Source organism: Corapipo altera, unplaced genomic scaffold, assembly GCF_003945725.1.
Source record: "Corapipo altera isolate COAL_440 unplaced genomic scaffold, ASM394572v1 2b, whole genome shotgun sequence".
NCBI lineage: Eukaryota > Metazoa > Chordata > Aves > Passeriformes > Pipridae > Corapipo > Corapipo altera.
The window spans coordinates 10,184,998-10,207,955 of record NW_020884874.1 but is presented as its reverse complement, the minus strand read 5'-3'; the positions used below and the strand labels follow the sequence as shown (position 1 = coordinate 10,207,955).

Below are 22,958 nucleotides of genomic sequence, written 5' to 3'. Positions count from 1 at the left end.
ATTCCAGCTTAAGTTTCTCATCAAAGCTTTAATGAAAATCAGCTGCTTGGAGTAACACCGCCAGGCCCCAAACCTTTTAAATCATAGAAACCTAAAGCAAATGGAAGCACAGGACAGAACGGATGGACAGTGGGAAATGTTCTCCATTTCAAGAAGGCGTATAAAGCACCAGAAAATACAATTTAAAGTCCGCAGCACTGAGTTCCCACAAAATTTTGGGCAAGTACCAGCAAAGTGCCCCAAAGCTTATTCAGGGCTGTGAAAACCAATAAAAGGCATTTCATGCCCACTCTTATTCATAACATGGGAAGCAAGGAAGGAATTAAAAGTCCAGTTTTTCCAGGACGCCCAGGAAGAAATAAAAGAATTGCTTTCTGAAGAGAACTTGGCCTGATTTAAACTGATAACAATTGGAGCTTCTAGTGTTCAAGAGCTGTATAAAAGAGGTCTAGTTTCTGAGTAATGTATAACCAGCCACTGATAATTTACAACTTGCTTCTGGACTTAGATTTCAAACACCAAAATATAGACACCCTTGGGGTTTGTATTTTAATTGGTCCTCTTGAATGTTTGGATCTGATCCCAGTCCATTTTCACACACCACCATGAGCTGGGGTTGTTTGGGTTATGCATCCTAATGCAACATTCAACAATTGCTGAATAGCATTATATATAAAGGTGTTAGAACTCCACAGTTTTTGAAATCTAATTCTTTATCATAAAACTAATTCCAAAGATTTTCCTATCTGTCAGGATACATACAGTGTGTACTTGACAATGCACTCAGAGATTGACTAAAATGCAGTAAATATGATCTGGCTTTGTCGTTCCTGTTTAGCTGCATTGTGCAATTCTTTATGTAGTTATTTCCTTGACATAAATACTTCATAAATACTAGAACTCCTTTTTTTTTTCTTTTATGACAGACTAGCAAGAAACAGTGCTAAACCCCCAGCATTCAAAAACCAAAGAATGAGAGAGGGCTGTGAAAAATATTTCAGAAGTTACTATTCCAACTTTAGGAGACTGTAAGAGCAACTAAAATTTTCTTGTTTAAGTCATGACATATGGAAGCCATGGAGCCTGAGAAGAACTGGCACACATATTTGCAATTTGAAATATAATTTAATAATTACTGAATAAAAAGTCTCTACCTGGATAAACAACTTCCAATATGTTCTGTAAAAATAGCCTTTTTAGCTAAAACTGTAAGGCTGATAATCATTATTTGACTCTGTCTGTCCAAAAAAATGAATAAAAGTTAACTCATTCAGCCTTTCACAACTGCTGTCAGGTGGAAAAGTAGCTACACAGAACTAGCACCTAAACCAGATAATTTCTGAGCTGTGTAGTATCCTACCATGCATCCTTTTACTGTTTTATGAAAGGCCTTCTAAGTGGCAAGAGATTAGCAGACTTTTCTGCCAAGGCTAACTCAAAGACAGTATGTCCTACTCCCACTCCCAGTCTCCCACTGTGGTTTTCCACCTCTGAGCCTGGATGATAGTCCATAGAGAGCCGCAGAGAGCCTGCCATTCATGACTTCCTTATGCTGTTCTCCTCATTCCTGACTGCAGGGACCCTTCCTCAAAAGCACTTTGCAGAAGCAAGCATTTGTCCAGATCCAGTATCCAAAAAGGAAAATAATAATAAAAGAGCTGACAGAGCAAAACATGCCCCAGCCCTCTCTACTCTGGCTATTGAAATCTTTCCTACCCCAGAAAGGTTAACACAGCTTGGCCCACTGAGGACTGGCGAGGACTCCAGAGCACCAGTACCTGGCACAGATCCATTCAGAGGGAAGTGGACAGGTGTTGAAGGTCTAGACATGGTTTAAGGTCAGAGGGAAATTGCATGCTCTACTCAGCTTTTTGCAAGTTTGTGGTTTCCTGGGGCTCTCTGCTTCCAGTTAATGACAAGGATTGTCTGCAGAAACTCAATAGGGTTAGTTATGTTTAAATCAGCTGGAAACAGGGGCTTGGGTGATGGAATTCTGTGAGGTATGAGAAAAAAAATTGTTGGATTTTTCTCTTGATGCATCTATTATTCCCCCATTTGAGCCAACAAGAAACTAATTTCTTCATTATCAGACTATACCTATCATGAAACAAACCAGACTTTGAGAGATCAAGGCAGGTTACCCCTTCTCCCGAACCCTGACTTTTCCTCTTTACTTTCAGAGCACAGCCTCTGCCCAGCTTCATTCTGAATGTAAGTTATGTAGCAGTCTCACTCCCTTCCCACACACTTACAGAGTGCTGGGACAGTCAAGGGGGAAGCCCCATTCCTGAGAACAGCACCTTCCCATCAGCCATCCCCAGTGGCTGCCTGTCTTGTTCATAGTTGGTCCACCGTTGGGAGGCAGACTCTTTCTCTTCATCTTTTAAGATTTTCACAGTGGCTTGTGTTTCATTCTAAACAGGCTTTTAAATTGATGCTATGGCTATTGGTCAAGCAGATCGCTGTTTTTCTCTACTGTGATTCCAGCATTTCAGAGAATTGCAAAATCAAACAAGGAAATACTAGAATTCAGGAGGGGGGAAATTGCTGCAAAGGGGAAATCAAAGGAAGCTTCAGATTTACCCTCTCAGTTTTAACAATGTCTCATAAGCACAGTCATATCCACTTTAAAGCCCACTTTTCTTCCTCATCCTTGAAAAATTTTGTCGCTCTCTAAAAATCTGTCAGGGAGTGCTGGAGTTTATCAACTGATTATGTTTCACTTATCTGAGGGACTCAAGAAGAAAGTGTGACTCAGAATGTACATTTTATTTGAGTGTTTTTTGGGGACTGGGTGGGGAGTGGTTAATAAGGAAACAATGCAGATTTATCCCTTTTCCTGTAAATTGAATAAATTTGGCATTTTGCTTGGAAGATGAAAATCAACTAGCTACCCTTTCAACTGCAGATTTTCTATTTCCAGCAGTGAGCGTCTTGAAAAGTAAGTTTTTCACTCGGTGCCTGAACTAATAAGTAAATTAGTGCAGAGGCTGGTATTAATCTCTTAGCCAGTTTCCAGACGGCTAAAACATTTTAGCCCTCCCCCTTTTTGGAGAAGAATGCCTTTTAAGCAGAGGCTTTGTCTTTCCCACTGTATATGGAAAAAATGACTATGCAGTTCTATGGAGAATGCCTAACTGAGATATGTTTATGTTGGATCCAACCCCATCTCTGTCGCTGAATGGCAGTTTGTTTTCCACTTGAACTGGGGAAGGGATAACGGTCTGGAAACTTTTTCAGCACAGGAAATTTTTTAAAAATTTAATACAATTACTTAGTCAAGGTAATAGATAATGTTGTTTTTCAACATAAAGCCATCTGGCTTTCAGCTGTTTCTTGTTTTTGTGGGACTCACCATCAGTCTTGTCACTACTGTAGTGGAGGCACACACAAGCCCGTTCAAGGAGCCAGAAAATACAGGGCTGGGAAAGGGGTTCCTTTTCATTTTTTGCTGTTGCTCATGCTCTGCTTTGCTTATTGGTTTGGGGACTACCCACATGCAATTAGCCATATTCTCTCTCTCTCTGACTACTAGCTATATCTAATATGCTATAGGGAGAAATAAAGGTAATATTTTTTCTCTCTCTTCCTACTAGTCAGATTTTATCTAGAATTGTAGCAACTACTTTCAGTCTTGCTAGTTTTAGTTTTAGCAGTCCCTGAGCTTTGTGTCTAAAACTTTGGGAAGATGGTTTCCTCAGCATCATAATCTGTCCTTTATTATCATAAAAAATAAACTTCTCTTTTGGAAGCTGAGGAGTTAATAACTCCTCAGGTAATACATAAATAATCCCAATTGTCATGAATAAGTCAGCAAGTGAAGTTTTCAAGTGAGACTGTTGTTAAGTTAGGGTCTTGCTTGTGTCCCTTAAGACAACCATAACTTTTTCTGAAAATTCTGAGGCAAGCTCAACCCCTCTTTATATATAAATGATGGAGAACTTATAGTGTTTAGTTGTTGCTTAACACAACAACAGCTGGAAAACCAGACTAAATTCAGTCATCAGATATATTGTTTAACAGCTGCAGACTGGCCAGGCATGGTGCGCATGGCTCCAGATCAGCCGTAGCCCTGTGTTCTGAGGTGGGAGCATCACTGGGGGATGCAGGCATAAAGGAACAATATTGAGATTCATGCACAGAACAGTCATTTACTGAAAAAGACTACAGATTCACAAACACTGTCACTGCTTTTTTATTACTTTTTAGTGTTTGAAGGTTCATATTGCTGAGCTTCAAAAAACACACTGCTGCAGCTCTAATAAGCATTTCATATCACTTACCTAGAATACCCCATTATTATTTTAATTTTCCCAGATCTATTGCAAATGCTCACTAAGGCTTTTTCATGGAACCTATCTCATTGTAGAATTTAATTTAAAAAATAAGAATATGCAAAAATATTAGGGGGTTCCACTGAATGACTATTTAGTCAGGAAAGAATTTGATTTTACATTTGCAAGTTAAATAACAAAACAGAAAGCTTGTTAGTGTGTAATTCACATAATTGCTTTAGTTTGCAGTCTCATTAAATGCAATTAGAACTGAGCTACTTGTCAAGATAAGTGGATAAAAAAAGATTACCAGCATTGTGCCTAAAACTGTTCACCAACTTCTGGTTAATTTCTAATTTACAACATCAGTGGAACAGTGAAAGTAATAAATATTTCACAGTTAACAACACTAGAAATTTAAAAGAACAATATAGGGATTTAACGCACTACACCAGGGTGCTTATTATAAAACTATCATGGACATTGATTTGGAGAACTAAGCTAAAAAATGTGTTCCTCCCAGGAATGTTTACAGTTTTAAAAATACAATTGAAATTGCAAATTGGTAATTTTAAGGTTTCTGGCCTTGAAACAGTAAATTGTATAAAGTGGCTTTTTGCATAAAGACAGTACTTTAACAAAGTGTCCTATTAAATTAATTATTAACTGGTAATTAACTGTCTAGCTATGATGTCACACACTGAATGAATGTCTTCAGTAATAACAATTAAATTGTGACCTTTCTAGTTCAGAAGAATTTGATACTGTAGACCAGAGGTAATGAAGGCTTATAGAAATTATAAATAGAGCTTGGAGGCCTAGGGGAAGCTGGTGAGCAAGCTTCTTTGTATTTAATTCTCTAGTTTGTGAGGCTTCAAAACTCTGACAAACTTAGCAAAAATCAACAGAGAAGAATTAAAATTGCAGAGCAGACATCCACTTTTGCTTGTATGTTGTGGAGTTTGCTTGTATGGTGTAGAGCAGGATTGCTGTCCGTCTCTCTACGATTACTTTGATGGTAGAGCATGTCTGGTGAACAGGTCAGTTAAGGACTTCTGAGGGCCTCATACTCAGAGGAAGACAAGGATTCCTCTGAAATGTCACTTTACAGGGATTTATAGGTTCACGTACAAAGGCAATCTTGAATATGCTATTACTCAAGGTCTGGAAATTTAAAATGCATTTATTTCTTGAAGTGATAACAGAGTGAAGTATGACAGCTCTGCAAAAAGGCATCATCAGGGCATTTTATTTTAAAAATTAGTTATATTTTAACTCAGTGGTTGGAAGAACTCACAGAAATCTCCTATGAAGCCAAGATCTGATCTAGGAAGATGCATATAGTTAATTATGAGAAATGAACAGGACAGGTTAAAGGGGAAGTTACCAGCAGAACTAATGTTATTTGTACCTTGAGTAAGAGCTCACACGCTTCATTTGTTTTTCCAAGAAGACAAAAATGCTTTAATCATTGTATCTAATGAAAACAAATGGCATGAAAGATACTTTAACAAAAACAACTTCTGTATCAAAAAAAAAAATTTCCATATTCATGTTTCCTTCCTCTTATGAAAAAAACAGATTTTCCTTAAATATCTTAAAAGCTCTCTTACAAAGTTAGTTTCAACTTTTCATGGGAAATCTTATCACTGAAATGTAATGCTTTTTTGCTACACTCTTTGACTAATCCTTTTCATATAGCTGGTATGCTTCAGCATTAAATCATTGCAGGTCTCTCATAAAAGTTATCCTCAAATACAAGAGTGAGGTCTAACACTTAGAAAGGATGGAGAGAAAAAATGGGAAAGGCAACACAATGCCAAGCAGTGCTGTGAACACAATTAGAGACAGAGAAGCTCATGCATGGAAATAAGGTCAGCGAGAAGGAATATTTTCCTTATGTTAATTTCAAACAATATAATGAAACTATTGCTGTGGAGTTGTTTGTACATTAGAAGTAAAGGGTATGTAATAAAGTGAGTGACTAGAATCAGGTGCAGGGAAAGTCAAAGTGGAGGAGTGGGAGAACAAATGGAAAGCAGAACAGGGAGTACACAAGCATGAATAGAGAACAAGGCAACAAAAGAATGGCTGTGGGAGCCAGTGGGGACAGGTGGAGATCCATAACCCATAAGTGTAACATTCAGATGCTCCATTAATAGATACAGCCCAAGAGAAGTACAGAGGCCTCCCCGAAGAAGGGCCAATGAACAATCATCTCATCCAGTTGGCATTTACTGTAAGACTGTTTAAATAACATTCAAGTCTCGTTGCCAACAAAAGAGACATATAATATAGACAACACAAAATGGTAACCTATAAATAAAAGCTAGAGTGTGCTATAAATACAAACTGAGGAGCCATGGATTTAATTAATATCTCACTATATATAAATGGGCCTATTGGAATATACTGTCTGCAGCAAACCTCTCATTGCTACAAGTACTCATTATGCTTTTGAGGAAATTGTAACTGTACAAATCTCTATCTATATGAGTATTCTATCTCCTTTGGCAAATTCAAATCCATCCAAATTTGGGGGACACAAGATCTAGAAGAAATTAATAAATAAATTATTTGCAACTATACAGTTATAATTGTAAAAAAGTGGCAGGAATATGAATCACAGACAACATCAGAACTGTCATCAAGTACTTGTATATAAAGAGACCAAGGACACCTTCTAGAAATATTTTCTATCTTGTGCCTCAAAAAAATCAGAATAAAACAAAGCAGAGAGAATTTAATTAGACAAATTCTACCCCAAGTCATACACTTCACATAGGATACATCAGATCATATAATTCTATAATGTTAAGGGTTGGCTGGGACCATCTAGTCCCAGCCTTCCCTACCACGGGCAAAAACACCTCCTACTAGACCAGGTTGCCTTTCTCAAATCCTTTCTCCACATGGCCTACCATAGTTAGATCAAATCTAATTGTTGGAGTAATAATTAGAATCAAAGTGTTTCAACACAGCCATTTGTTATCTTAACAATTTCAGCTGTTGAGAGACAGAGACCACCCTCTCAAGCTTCTTCCTTTGCAGCTATTATGTGAAAAAATGCAGAGCTTTGCTTTGCATTTATTGATTACACATTGCTGGCAATTTTGTACAGTGTAGTGTTCATGTATCAAACAGGTGAGGATAAAAGCTGTGAAGAACAGAAGCAATGCCAAATAATATTTAAAGCAGCAAATAATATTACAAGCACTGTTTTAATGCAGTTATCTCTGATGGGCCTAACTTTTTGGAAAACAGGAATCAGGAACCATACAGAAGCATTGGCAGCATCTGGTACTGGGTTCAGTGTTTTGGTATCTCCTAGTTATGAAGTGTGGCGAATCAGCCTTCCATGGTTAGGTAAGCCAAATAAGAAAGACAGATTACCTACTGACTCACACTGCTCAGATATCATATGTGTACCTGTAAAATATGTGCTATCTCCTGGGCAGAGATAAAAACAGCATAGTTCCAACTTTTAATGCATTCCTAAACTTACTTAACAGTGTTTCTCAGCTGTCAATATTTGGTCCCAAAGTGTTTTCAGTAAGAACTGGAGAGCTACCACCAGTGAGCTCCTCACCCACAGAACTGGAAAAGTCTAAGTGTGAGGTGCACTGAAGCATCACACACTGCCTAGATGAGTGAAACATTGGCTAGATAAGACGTGAGACGGGCAGTTCATGCCCCACCATATACAGGGCTCCGTCTCCATAACTCAAAGGCATGTCCATGTGGACCATTCAAACAAAGCATTAATTAATAAACACTCTACCAGTCTGGTAAACTCAGTCTCTAATGGCCTCAAAGCAGCTGCTTTACACATTCAGAAAAGGGGGAAGTGCATACGGGTTTTCCAGTCTCCTGACCCTACATAGTAAGTGCAGTTCATAGGTCCTGTAGTGAATATGCAAGTCCATCCAGTCCTCTGGGACCAAGGCAGCAACCATCATGGCTCAGTCAGCAGCAGGGTTCCACAGTGCAAAGGTAGGTATATCCTTTTCTCCCACTTAGCCCTTGTCCATCCTCATGTACACACAGACTTTTGAAAGCCCATGCAGTCAAAAGACACTCCTAAAAACTACACATACTGAATTCTAAAGCCAAAATTTAACCTCCAGCAGTTCAGCACCTTCTCAGTTATCTGTTAAGTGCACGGTAGCTGTGTAAGATGGCAAAGGGCCCAGGGCTTCTGAGTGTGCTGCACACCAGTGGCATGGGCTGGAACCGAGCTACAGTTGCACACAGTGTTTACTGTATATCTGCTGGGTTGTGTGTTCTGCCAACAAATGGAGAAAGGTTTGTCCTGCAGGTCCACAAAGGCAGGAAAGTCAGGAGAGTGGAGTGCAGTGTTATCACTGCTCTTTTTGTTCCCATTAAGTTTCCCAGTAGACTGAAGAAGAACTAAATCTCTGTGTCTATGCTTATGAATAACTTGTCTTTGACCTGGGGAATTTGAAATGTCTGTTAGTTTGCCCCAGGGAGCCAGAAATGGTCAATGACCATCAGTCTACAATTGGAAGTCTGGATTTTAAAAATCCATGTTTAAATGAACTGAAAGTCAATTATGACCTGAGCTGAAGAGCAGATGTAGAAGTCATGTTGCCATGCTCAGTACCTTTTGATGAATGAAATATGACAAGATTTGAATTTCTGTCCAAGGTAAATAAGATAATTTTTTAGTTTATGGTTTCCAATCATGATAAGCCATAGACTTTGTGCCTGCTCAGGGTGGTTTTGAGCTAGGATGTCTATGGATTCAAACATCCCAATTTGGCAAAGCAGTATTTTTAGTGCAGAAAAAGTGTGCCTTTTGGAGGGAACCAGAAGGTGTCTTAAGAGTGGGGCCATGCTTCTTTCTGTGCTCGATCTTTCCTGCATGGTTATGTGGGGAGATTTACTCCAGTCACCAGGTCTGGAAATTGTCAAAGTCAATAAGAGCATCAGAGCTCTTGCTCTTCTTTCCAGCTGTATCTGCAGTGCTTAAATTCAGCTTGAGCAAGGAATGAACATGGCAACACTAACATGATGTCAGGCGTTAGTTTTGTTCTCTGTAAAATGGGATAATCTTGTATCTCACAGACATGTATTAGAACTAAAGTCACTGCAGTGAGCACCAAGTATTTTGGATGACAATAGAAAGTCTTAATAATAATTTATTAGTTTTCTTTCCTAAATATGCTCTATGCTGTTCAAAGCCTTCAAGTCAAAGAAGGACTGAGCTACTAGGAGCAGTAAAATCACATTCCACTAGTGAATGTCTAGTGATATTTTAAAACTCTTCCTAAAAATTATAGCTTTACTAAAGGTGCTAGCATATATGTATGCTCTCTGCCTCTGAAAGCCAAAACAAATATATCTCAGAGGTGGGCTGAAAAGATTCTGTTTGTAGATGTTTGAATGCACAAGCATGCAATGGGGAAGGTGGCACCAGTGTAGAGCAATATAATACAGCTCCCTTGGAAAGTTACCTGTAAATATCAGAGTAGACACTATCTGGACAAATGGAAACATCCCATGATCATGCTCTGAACTGGCCAAAATCAGCTTAACTGTAGTGTAGGAAGGGAATTGCTTGGGCCTGTTAGACCTGAAGATTTGCTTTAGATGCATCCACTTTCTCTACCTGAATATACTGTCTGGTGAAAGAGACTCTAAGGAGCCATTGTACTTCTCCAAAGGCACAAGGTGTTCAGCAGTTTATCCAGCACAGCTGTTGCAGCCTGGAGACTTCTACAAGGCACAGAATATCTGACATGTACAATAGGTTCCATTTCCCTGGACTTTGTATACAGTGCTGGCACCTACACGTGAGCTGGCCCTCCAAGTCCCCCTTTGCAATCAGTAGACAGCAACAGGCACAGCTGACCTAATTTAGATGCATTTCAGTGTAGAAGAAATCAAACCATACAAAGGACGTCCTCCTGGCTTCTTCCCATATGGATGTCTCCATGTTGATGACTTCCAGCTTGTTGTGGCTTGGTCTTCCTCCACGGGCAGTCAGGCTGACCAGCTGCCGAGGATGCTGGCCAAGATACCCTCGTACTAGCACAGCCGCAGCTGTGTTAGCGCAGCACTGTACCTAGGGCACAGAGGTCCTCTGGAGTTCAGCCCAGGACTGTCTTCAGGGCTGACATAGACATATCTGGTGAGACCTGCTGGAAGCTGAATACTTGGCAAGATTTCTGTGAGCTCTTGGCTGGGGATTGAACATTTCTGAAAGTGAGGACCCTATTGTAGGTGATCAAAAACAAGAATCTCTTTTGAGAAGAGTCCTATTCTGAGGAAACCAGAGAAACTGAAATAACATCAAATGTACAGTAGAGGACCACTTTTTCAGACTTGTTTCTCTAATGTTCTCATTTCTAATAAATAATGACATAAATGAAAGTACTGGGAGATATTCAAGCAGGAAAACATCTTTATTTTTAGGAAGGGTAGTAGGATATTTATCTCAATTTGGCCTAAGCAAACAATCTTCAAAAAGGTCTCAGAACTGTGGCTGCCAATTTCAAATACTGCTCATAAAGAAAAATAAACATAAGCAAGCATGTTTGGATTGGGTTTGGAAATGTCCTCAGGAAGAAGAGGGCTGATGTTTCCATTGCTAAACCACGCACTTCCAGCAAACTGTTCTCTGTTTTAGACACAAGGATTTTAAATGAATGAAGGATGTTTAGGGTATTCACTCACACCTGTATGGCAAAAGATATAACAGAGTTTCATGGATTTGATATTACATTACATCCTAAACTGTTTGTCTAAACCATTCTTTCCAGACAAACATTACATATTGGCATGAAGTTGTCAAGAAGGGACATTGTTCCACTCAATTTTTATGATTGTTTTCATCAGCACATTAAAAACCTGGACTTAATTTATGCATGTGTCCTACTTTTACAGGTATCTAAGGCTGATATGATGCCTGTTATATCAGAGGAGCAACATTTTTCTATTTTCTTTTTCATAGGTTCTGGGGCAAAACTTGATAATGTTCAAGTAGAGTTTGTTTTCTTTTCTTCTTCTTTTCTTTTCTTTCGTTTCACAAGAGACTGTGGGGATTTCTGAAGGTCCCATGGTGTCATGGTTTGAGATAGCCCCAAAATCCTAATTCCCTAGCTCCATCCCCCCTCCCACATCTCAACCTAATGTGAGATGGGTTTTTTCCAGACAAAACACAACCAGATTCAGAATGGGGGAAAGGGAATATATTACAATGACTGTACAAATAAATACTATAACACATTATACACAAAATCACAACTATCTCTACCATGACATACAGTATTTACAATGGATCAGATCTCCTCTCCCCTCCAAATAAAAGTCCAGGAGGGAAAGAAGGACAGATCCCTTCCAGTCCCAAAGCAGGAATCTCTTCTAAGGCAGCAGGTCTCCTCATCTCATGCATGCAGCAGTAACTGGATTGTTGTAGCTGGATCTCTGTTCAATACACACAAGGGGGTCTCCAAGCCCCTCGGCTCTCCTTTGGTCCAAGCGAAGGCCTCACCTGTGGGCTGCCAGCAGGGACCAGACTCGTGTCACCACAGGTATATCATGAAATGCAGGGGCATCTTTGTGAAAGTCCCTTCCTCAGGGGATTCAAATTCCCCTTTGCAGAGCTCCGTGCTCTGTCTCAAGGCTGCTAGCTTAGCAGCAGCAGCGAGGGGGGCCAAGGTCAACCCCCCCGCATTCCTTCTCCGTCCCGGTCCAGCTTCAGGACGCCTTTGAGCTTCTCAGCTCCTCTCTGCAGTGCATGCTGCACTTCAAGGCTCTTTCAAGCAAGAGTCCATCATCTTCCTCCTTCCAGAAGGTCTCAAAAGAGTTTGGGGGGTCTAATATCAGTTCTTATCCCCTGAACTCCGTAGTTCTGCTGCTACCTTCTGCTGCTTCCTCCGGTTCAGTTCTTATCTGTCCTGGTTCTTAGCCATAACCTCTGGACGCTGCCGCCGCTTCTGCTCTGTCTCTGCTCACTCAAGATGGAAAACATCTCCCAGCTCACAGCTACAGACACATAGTCCAGCTTAACACTGTTCCAAGTCTCTGTAGCCCCCAACTGGGGCTGGGGAGCCCCAGAGGCTCCGAGGGGCTCCAGGCCCCTTTCCTCGTGGCTCTACAACAACATGGCTACTTCTTCTAACAAACCAAACTACAACTCTTCTCTTCCGGTGCTTGTGATATGTTTACATTTCTGCAGGAGCGCTCGTTGGACAGAACTTCAAAACTTCCAGGGGTTTCCACCCCTGGGGGTTACCACTTTTCAGCCTCTGGGGGAAAACAAGGTTCAAACCACTACACATGGTTCCAAAACTGTTGATCAATCTATGTCAAGTGATGAATATTATTATGCAAATAATTCACAGTATGTGTCACAGTTCTCTATAAATTTTTTGATTGAGAGATAGCCAGTCATGCCAAATTTCTCACTTCCCAGATTACGATTCCCTCAGGGAGTCGTCTTCTGGCAATATTTTTACCACCTGTAGAGAACAGGTCAGACAGAAGAAAAATGAAAATTTTAATGCACAAATATATTTTCAAAATTAAACTATATGTCCAATGAACTTGCAACACCACCAGCGTAAAGCAGGTGAATGAGCTGTGATATGTCAGCTTAACCAGAAATAGCTATCTGTGTATGTACTTGTCCATCACCAGAGGACACGTAATGAGAATTAACTTCATACTCTTCCACTGAAGGCTAAAAGAACATGATCAGGAGAGTTACTATGACTTGAGTAGCATATAATAAGTTATGCTATAGTCATTTATTTAACTCTTGACATATAAAGAAGTAATGCATGGGACCTGTTAGAAACTAAAAAAATGTGCATTTTTGCCTATTGTCATCAAAAATCACCCTTCTACACAAAATTCGCATTCACTTTTACTATCCTGAGCAGACCTTTGAAGTGAGAGTTTACTAATATCATAATGTTTGATCGTTGACCTCATGCCTGAACATCCACATAGCCCCCTGAGGAACCTTCTCAGATCTGGAGGGAAGCACACCTTTGGACTCTGTCTCTAGATAACACTGCTGGCAAGCTACAACCAAGGCTCAACTGACATTATACTTAGCAATGACTTAGCAGCTGATGTGCCATCACTACTGCTTTGAGTGCTATTCCTCAGATTCAGTTCCCCAAGTGCAACAGCTGTCTCCTCTTTTACGATGGTCCTAGTGGCAAGCACCATCTTTTTCTTCTGGGTTTGTTTTGGACCAGATTGTAACAGGATTCCTGGTCCAAGACTGGTAGGCACAATTATAATGAATATAACAAAGGCTGAAATGTCTTAATGTAGACCATTTAGCCCTGGATACACATCCTTTCATGTACCCTAGCACTCAAAAGAAAACTCTGGAAATACCAAACACTGGTATGGATCCAAGGGAGCCTTTTATTCTGGAAGACAGAGAGCCTTTGTGTGTTTATATATTCACAGGAAAGTCACAAGTTCCAGTACTAACTAAAGAAACATGCCATGTTTTCCTACCATTAGATGAGAGAGTCAATGGCTACATCTGAATTACTGAATAAAGCAGTGTGGGGACCTCCTAGTCAAATAGCATAACACAGCCCATGTCAATGTGTTGAAGCGCTCTCTGAGTTTGCCCAGAGAAAAGCAGTCCCATATAGACTGCCTCATGGGAGCACGTCCTAACAAATGTCATGCTCTGAACTGTACCTGGTCATTTTCAGGAAAATTACAATCTGTCAAGGAGCAAATTGAGGCCTGAAACTACACCTTGCCTTTCAGCTGGACGGTGCAGATGCAGTCACAGAGGACACTTGGTGCATGCTACCAGCACAGCACTCTTCTTTTGGGAAAAGCAAACCAGAGGAGGCAGGGTCACAGCAAACATATCTACCCCAGCACAGCTGCACCACTACTTCTAGGTGGAACAGTGAACCTAATTCTGCCCTCAGTTATGCAGGTTTGGATAAGGAGCAGCTGCGATGAAAGCAGTGGAACTGCTTGAATATAATATGACAGTAAATTCATACCATGTATATGTGGATTGTCTTCCATCTTCAGTCCCATCTTGCGCCCAGACCAGTAGAAGTGTCTGAAGAAACAGAATATGACTACAGGCTCCATAGCACTTTCAGCATGCAGCTGGTTCTTGTTTTTGGGAAATGTAATAATTAAATCCAGATGCAAAGTGAGAAGGGGGGGGAATAAATGCCCCACGGGCGTAAAAATTTTCAGGAGATCAGCAAGACCAACATTCAGTTGGACTTTTCAGCTTGAACTGGAACAAACTTTTTCCCTTGGGGAAAAAGAAATCTAATAGTTGTGAAGACATAATTGCTAATGCAGACCTAACATTTTGGCTTACTAGTTGTATTCACCATTCAGAAACAGATATTGGATGGAAATGTTCCTCACTCAATTGCCTACATAATGATTTTTCGGGGAGGGTATTTTTATTTTTTTCCAGACCTGTTTGTGCTTTGTGTGCAATTATTTTATGCTTCCAGAACATTCAGCAATTTGAATCCTCAATTAGTTCAATGCTCTGACACTTCTTTTTATAAATATGATGTTGGCTCACACCCTGGAACAACCAACCAATCACTCCATTATCACTAGTAGGGCAAGGAGCAACACAAATATGTCAGAATACTTCAGAACGCCTGAGAAAACTTCTTAGCCCAAAGGAAACAATCTGGATCCCATTTTCCCCTCATTCCTTCTTTCCTCATAGCACTGATTGTCAATACCTCATTTCTGGCTTACATTGATGCAACCCATGGTTTAAAGTATTGTATTAGAATAGTGAGCATCAGCACTTTCTACGTTTTTCTGATGAATTGAATAACGTGGGGAAAAATGTTGCAAAAAAAATACTCAGGTGACTTGGGACCCTTCATCTCATTTTCAAGAGGGTCTCCAACAATGAAAATAGCAGAGACACACGAAATTGAGGCAGATGGCCTGAGGAACTGAGAAGTGTGTCTCTTCAGAATAGGAGGTAAGCTGGTTCCCAGTGGACCTTAGCAAAGACTGTGCAACACTTTCCCATGTGCTGGAACCAGCAGTGTTGCACTGAACTGCACCTAACTTTCTACTGCCTTATGTGTGGACTAGATGAAAGCTCACTCATGGCTGCAATGCAGGCATCCCCTTAGCTGAAGTAAGAATAAGATTATCTTTGTGGCTGACTAAAGGATTTTCACAGACACCTTTACACATATCCCTACATTTTCATTGTCTATATTCACTATCACAAGTAAAAAATTATTCTGCTTAGACCTGCAAAACCAAGAAAACTTTTGGGCAGACACTAAAGGACCAGCTAGGACCACCCTCCAGCTGAGGGGCATCAGAGCTTTAGATCTGTATAGGTGGAAATAAATATTGCAAAGGCAGACACTGGGATAAGAATCTGTTTTCAATTTAGAAACTAACTGTCTCCCTTCCACAGTATGTGGTGTAATCATTCTTCTGCAACCTTCAGTCTGGCAGGAGCCAGTCCTACTGCTCTGTGTTAAGACTAAACAACTGAAAGAAACAAGCAGTACAAATAGACAGTATTTCTGCTGTCCCAAAGTGGCTATGGTATGAAGACTTTTCCTCCTAGGAACTATTATCAAATAAACTGTTTCCAAAGCAAACCAGATAAAATATTGTGCATAAGAAGGGTAAAGGCAACTGTGATTTCCATTTATGTTCATCTGAGCTTCTCAGAGCTCTCTGGGATAAGACTGGATTAATTATTCATTTTTAAACATCATTTTTTAAAGCTTGTTGTTAGTCATCTCACAAGATACATTGTTTCCTAAACAAGCAGCTTATCTGGCTGTATTGAAATGCCTACCCACACTTGAGAATGGAAGTTAACATGGAGACGAGACTCAAGACGGCTGTCTTTTGCTACCCAGTGCTCCACAGCTACAACTGCCACCATGAAGACGTGCAAGTGCAGGTTCCAGACGTAACAGAGCCAGAGCACCATGCCAGGATTAGGTAGCCCCAGCCACCAGCAGGGATATTTAGCACTAGTACTCACAGCCCAGCTTTTGCAGCTAATGTAAATATCACTGCGTGGTGCTGGATTTGATACTATAGACCTGTTGTTCATGCCATAGCTTACAGTGGGCATGAGAAGCAAAGGTTGCTGCAGTGCAGAAAAAAAAACCTCATCCTTGATTTCAGAGCAACCCAGAAAAGTAAGGAAGAGGGAGATACAAAGGAAATCTAATCCTAATTTGATCAGTACCATATGATAAGAAGCCTCATAGCTCATACAGACGCGAGAAGATTCATGCTCTTCTGTGTCACTTGAACTTTCCACTTTTCCCACTTTTTGCAAGGGTAGGTCCTCAAGATCCACAGAATACAAAAAGTGCTGGCCACAAAAATTATGCCAGGAGAGCCTGGCATATCTCAGGCTCTGACAGCCACCTCAGGGGTGCTATTTGCAAATGATGGCAGAAACAGGGTGTGATAAATAATTTTTTTTAAAGCTGAATGACATACTGGTGCTTTCACATCATCTCTGCAACAATATAGGAAGAGTTAGATAAGGTTAAGATATTTAGGATCCAAAAATTCATGAGTTTGCAGGGATCCAACATAATCCATGTGACAACGGGAGACTGAAGAGGGAGAGCAAGTACTGACTAAGCGATGTTGCTCCTGAGGTCAACCTGTGCATGTCTCACCAGCTTTGTATAATGAGGGAGAAGTTCTTCAGTGGAGAACAGGAATTTACACATAACACATCAAATGAAAGCTATCCTCTTTAACTTTCTTTTTATTTTTCAGTCTTAGAGGGGCATCTTAATAGCCTTGTGTTTCTGATTCCTTATACCAGTGCTCTAATTAGTATTTAAAAGAAGGCAATGTAGACATTTACAATCTTCTGCTTAATTTTGGTAAGCTTTGGTATGTTATCAAAAATACTAAATTATATAGAACAGGCTCAGCCACACATTTATTCAGAAGGATCTTGATCTCTGTAGGTATGTTTCTGTCTCCTGTAGGTTATTTATCCAAAGCTCATCAAAGCTTTGATGGAAAGTATATTTTCTAAAGCTTTTCCTTTTTTCAAGTAAAAGCTATTCCTTTTCTATAAATACACCCTCTTTGCTGAGAAGGATTATCATTTCTGATTAACTCATCCTCTAGTACAAAATGTAGCAAGAATCTGCCAGTTCCACACCCACTGCTGGTCAGGGACAGGACACAGGCAGGAATGCTGACAGCTTGAATACTCTAAGGCAAAAAAGCAAGCACCAGGACAGAGAGTAAAAGAACAGACTCAAGTTCAGCAGTGTATGTGTGTGGTCTGCTGTGACTGGGTTGAGCAGTGTGCTCTGGGGAGACCTTATAGTTGTAGTTCTTGTTTTCTGCTCCTCCCACCAAACCTTAGGAAATATTTTTTTTTCCATTGCAGGGATGCCAAGAAGGATTTTATCGTACCAGCTCAGGAAAATGCTCTCCTTGCAACTGTAATGGTAATGCAAACAGATGCCTTGATGGATCTGGAATCTGTGTGGTAAGGAATTTCTGTCTTCTCTGATTGTTTGACTATTCAATTAACACCAGTGCTCAGTTTCAATACACAGCAAAAGCAGTGTCTTTACCACAGTACTTTTTGCTGAAGATTGATCATAACTAGGGCCAAGATCAATACATTAATAACATTATCGTGGCCAAATTTCTTTCTCACCTACATAAATTATCTCTGCACATTCAAAACACTTCCTGCATGCTGTATTTTTGAGACCTAGTATGCTGAGGAAAATTTTTAGTGCATCACAAATATCCGAAGAGTTTTACATACCTCTGGAGAAAAAAAATCTATAAATTCAAACACATTCCATTCTTCCTTTTATGAATACAGTGCTGTACATAATATAAACAATTTACAATGGTGAGCAACCCCTGTGAGTGTATATACATGTGTTATCCATAGCAATTCTGCTGCATGGCAGCCTCCTGCTGTGAAGGAACAACATGAGAAGGTTGAAACAATACACCAAGGGAAGACCATGTTGAACTCCAAGGTACTGTTACAGTTTCCAATATGTTCAATCTCACTCAGAATCAGCTCACACAAAAAGGTGCATGTTAGTAATAGTACTTGAACGTTTGTAACTCCAGAGCAAAACTCAGTTCAGTAAAACTAATCCCAATTACTAGTGGGCAATCAGAGCACTAATACACTAATAAAAATGATGGAAGTTAATACTGTAATGTATCTAAACCACACAGCAAGAGCTAGGCACTAGTATACTCTTTGCAGGCTTGTAAAGCAGTAGAGCCCAGAACTCCTCGCTCTGCCATGTGTTACTTTTGACAAATCATAAACCTTTGCCCTCAGTTTATCTCTTCATAAAATGGCCTCATAATATGCACATATTTTGCATCGTTGCAGCCACTATCAAGTTTTCAGTTATATAAATACATAAAGTCATGCTCCATGGCCTATTTCCTACCATTTTTATTTCTGTGGGAAGAAGACAGTGCAGCTGTTCAGCCTAGGAACAATTACTATGGCTTGGCCACTGTAATGTGCTTAGAATTGGCTGGTTTCTGCAGAACACATATTGGCTTACTGTTTTAATACTATATTTTCAAAAGTGGTTTTACACAGCTATTCTTTTTCACATGCACAAGGCTTTTGCTCATGGGATGATTGTCCCCTTAGTGCCAAGTGATGATGCCAAGGGGAAACTTCTGACAGAAGACTTAGAAACAAGAGAGAGAGCTTGTCAAATGTCTGCTTCTGGTTACCCTGGTCACCAGAGAGCTTCTGGAGTAGAATACCTGAGGTAGGGAAGTGTAATATCTTCAGTTTACAAACACAGCAGAAGACCTATCTTCCACAAATTAAGCCTGATGTCAAGGGTTCAGGAACAGGACAAAACAACAGCAACAACAACAGCAAAGCTACCGTATTAGCAGGAAATAATCTGAAATTGTTTGTCCATTCCTGACTGGTATTTCTTCAGGATACTAAACTCTTGGAATTAGCCCAGTAGTAAGGAATAAAACAAAAATCCAAACACCGGTTTTCTACTTGAGTTCTAGTAAACCCTTTGATAGCTTATCTGAGTAATTTAAGAAGCCATTAAATACAAGTCATTTACTTCTGAATAAAGGGGAACAGTGAAAAGCTTAAGTGAAATAAGAGTGAAAGGAAGAGGGACAGAGCAGAATGAAAAGGAGTTTTAAAAGTCTGATAGTATAAAACAGAACAAGAGCTGGCCATGGGGACTGCAGTAACAGGACTTTCCTGAGCATTTGGAAGCATCCAGGCAAGTTTGGAAGACTAATGAAATTGGTAAACCACAAAATGTGACTGAAAAGTCTGGGAGAAGGAAAGCTTAGAGAATGAAAGAAGAAACTTGAATTACAGCAAGGAGAAGCATGTCAGATGAATGAATTAATTTAAATTAGGTGACTTGATGTTTGGTAACATGATTTGTATTAGAATCAGTGGACAAAGCAGCTTTCCGAAAGGACTGTTCTGGACAAACACATGTATGGATCTGGCCAAAGGCTGCTGGGACTGGGGCTGGTGCAGAAGGGAGTAGATACCTGCAATAGCTGGGAGTTCCTGCAAAGAGATAGCACCACATGGTATGGAGAGCTCACCATTTTCTCCATTCTCAGATTTTTAGGCATACTAATCCAATAATTCTTGCAATGGTAACCACCACACATGATAGTAAGATGTAAGATTTTCTGCACTGAGTTTTTAATGGACTGTTGGAAAAAATATATCTATATTTATCCCATATTATTGTTGTTGTCATCCTTCACTTCTATCAGTATGAACCTGCTATCTCCCTGCTTCTGAGATGCAGCACTGTTCTAAAATTTTATAACTTATGGACCCTTCACTGTCACCATATCTTACTGTAAACATGAGCCATAGACATAGAATGTCTTTAGCAGAAGATCTTGAGAACTGATGTTCTTTCTATGTCTGCATGTTTAATGGAATTTTTTTAATAGACTTGGTTAAGCATTAAAAAACTCATCATTTTTTAAAGTTAACTCTGCTAACAATTCTGATGGTAATAATAACATGAAAGTAGTAATAACATTGTGTTCAGTTGGTAGATAATTATTTTTTTATAGTTCAAGTATTAGCTATAAGAACCGAATAAATCTGTGAAATGGACAAGACAGTATGAAAAGGAAAAAGTACTCTGCTTCAAAAGGGATGAAATATAAGGGTCAGATTCCCTACTAAGCTCTGAGACCATCATATTATGCAAATCCCCCAAATCAATTTGGCAAATGTAGTTCCCACAGCATACAAATGAATGAAATTTTCATTGGCCTGTGCCCTGAATTTAAAATCAAATAAAATTAAACCCTTATTAACAATGCCTTGAGGTAGAGTGCTCACATCTTTAATTTCTGTCAGCATATATAACTTGAGATTCTGTTTCAAAACTTCTCACAGCTTATTCATAGAGTGTAAATCAAATCCACAAGTCATTAAAAGCTTATTGAATGACACAATCAATGAATCAACAAACTCATTAGGTAACCAGAAAGAAGAAATTACTGCAGACAGAGCCTTTCTTGCACAAATGTCCACATAAAACCAGTGCTGAAATCAGTCATGTGGTCCTGTGATTAAAACTGAAGAGACACTCAGTCCATTGTATTAGGATGGAAAATCATCCAAGTGTTAAAGGAAGAACATCCAACACAGTGTAAGCTCTATTTATGATACAATAAAATCAAGATGTCAAATAATACTTCATTTCAAAGACGTTATCTGTTGATACAGGTAAATCTAGTAGGGGAAGAAATGTCAATTCATTGTGCTGATTTTAGACTTTAGACTTTTAACATAATTTTCTTAATCCTGTCTAAGAGAAGAAAATAAAGTCACTTAGGACCTTAGCTTTTGATTTTAGAAACATACATGTATGTGACGTTAAATGGGTGAAACTTCATCAGCTGCAAGTAGTAGTCTGCAGACCCAGGGATGTGCATTTCTCCTGCATAAAGCACATCATGTTTTGCTGCTAATAAGCTAGGAAGATATGAAGGGAATGTTTTGCCTCCTTCACTATCCCCCTATCACCAGTAACCTACAGCAGGGCTATTTCTTTAGAGCACCTCCACAGAGGGTTCAACATTTGAAAATTCAGATGTGGGGGCAGGCTTCAAATGACTGGACATCAGAGAAGTGATGGTCAGCTCTGAAATGAATGACATATGGAGGTGAAATAGCTTGTCTAAAGTAATAAGCTACCATATAATATGCAAGTAATATAATTGACAGGGATTTACCATACCAAAAATTTTGATTGCATACTCCAGGGAAGGAAGTTGCTTGAGATGACTACAACATATTATGGCAGTGATTCCAGACAAACACAACAAAATGGATTGAAAGGTTGAAAAGATTTAAAAATCACTAAGCTGTACATCCAGGCAAACTTTTGTTGGGCTGAGTTATCAGTGTCCTTTGTGTGGCTTCAACTATTAATGGAGGTTAGATCTTCATAGACGCATGAAAACACATAGAGCAGAACAAGTAAGACAGAGAGAGCACTATAGCACTATAGAAGGTGAAGGGTAGATTTGTTGTTGTCTACCTAAAAATCCCTAAGTGGTTTGTTACCATCTCAATCCCATATATTTGATTAGTATTTACAGAAGATATCCAAATACTCATAAATATATAAATATGAATAAATATGGAAGAAGAAAGAGCAAATGATCATAACAGTGCAGAGGATAAATCCACTGGTATCTTTTCCAGCCTTTTATGGAACTTTTTTACAATAGTGCATATTGTAGCGTGAGTGATTTGTGTTTAAGTGTTTGGATCTACAGCTGAGTGGAACAGTTGGAACTGATTTGGCAGTTCTACCCAAGAGGATAATATGTTCCACATGATTGCCAAGGCTGGTCTGGAGAATTGCCAGTGGATCCACAACCATCCATCAAGTATGAACAAAAAGCAGTTAGGAAGGTAATAAAATTCTCCAGCTTATTAGGTACTTCTGGCTTCACAAAGAGCCTTGTTGCTTATAGCTCAATGTTTCTTTCTATAAAGATGAACTTCAGCTATCTATAGTGACCTTGGTGATATATGTTTGAAAAGCTAACTCGAACTACAACAGTCTTGTGCTAAAATGAAGCCTTTCTCTTCTCCAGAGTGTTTTAGAATGCAGTAGTTGCAAAAGCATTAGTGTTAGTCAACTCATTTTCCTCCCTCTTAGCTATGTTTAAATTGAGTATTTGTTGTCCTAACTGGTTTACTATTGAAAACTTGCAACAGTGACCCCCAACATGGAACCAATTTGTTTCGGCTCCCTGCACAGCCTGTGTAAGAGGCACAAAGGAAGTCAGGCCAAGACTGGGAGGAGAGGCTGCTGCTGCTCTCACACCTGCTCAGCCACATTTGCCACAGTTCCTTAAGACAGATGATGGATTGAGAAAGTAGGAGGCCAGGTGGGTTTGACAAGGTGTCAGTTCTGTAGTGGGTTGACTCTGACTGAACGCCAGGTACCCACTAAAGCTGCTCTCTCACTCCCCTCTGCAATTGGACAGAGGAGAGAAAATATAAAAAAGGGTTCATGAGTTGGGATAAGGATAGGGAGATATCACTCACAAAATACCGTCATGGGCGAAACAGACTCAAAGTGGGATATTATTAAAGTTTATTACTAACAGAATTAGAGC

At 39.7% G+C, this 22,958-nt stretch overlaps 1 protein-coding gene across 3 annotated transcripts in view; it reads left to right on the top strand.

Annotated features, from left to right (window-relative positions):
* LAMA4 (laminin subunit alpha 4) overlaps positions 1-22,958 on the top strand; it is a 103,481-nt gene that overhangs the window by 5,913 nt on the left and 74,610 nt on the right. For 2 of the 3 annotated variants that reach the window (XM_027631697.1, XM_027631689.1), the window contains exon 2: positions 17,689-17,790. In XM_027631697.1, coding sequence (XP_027487498.1) covers positions 17,689-17,790 — 102 coding nt within the window. Of the gene's footprint in view, positions 1-17,688; positions 17,791-22,958 lie in introns of those variants that run through there. The other variant, XM_027631703.1, reaches the window with a different exon arrangement.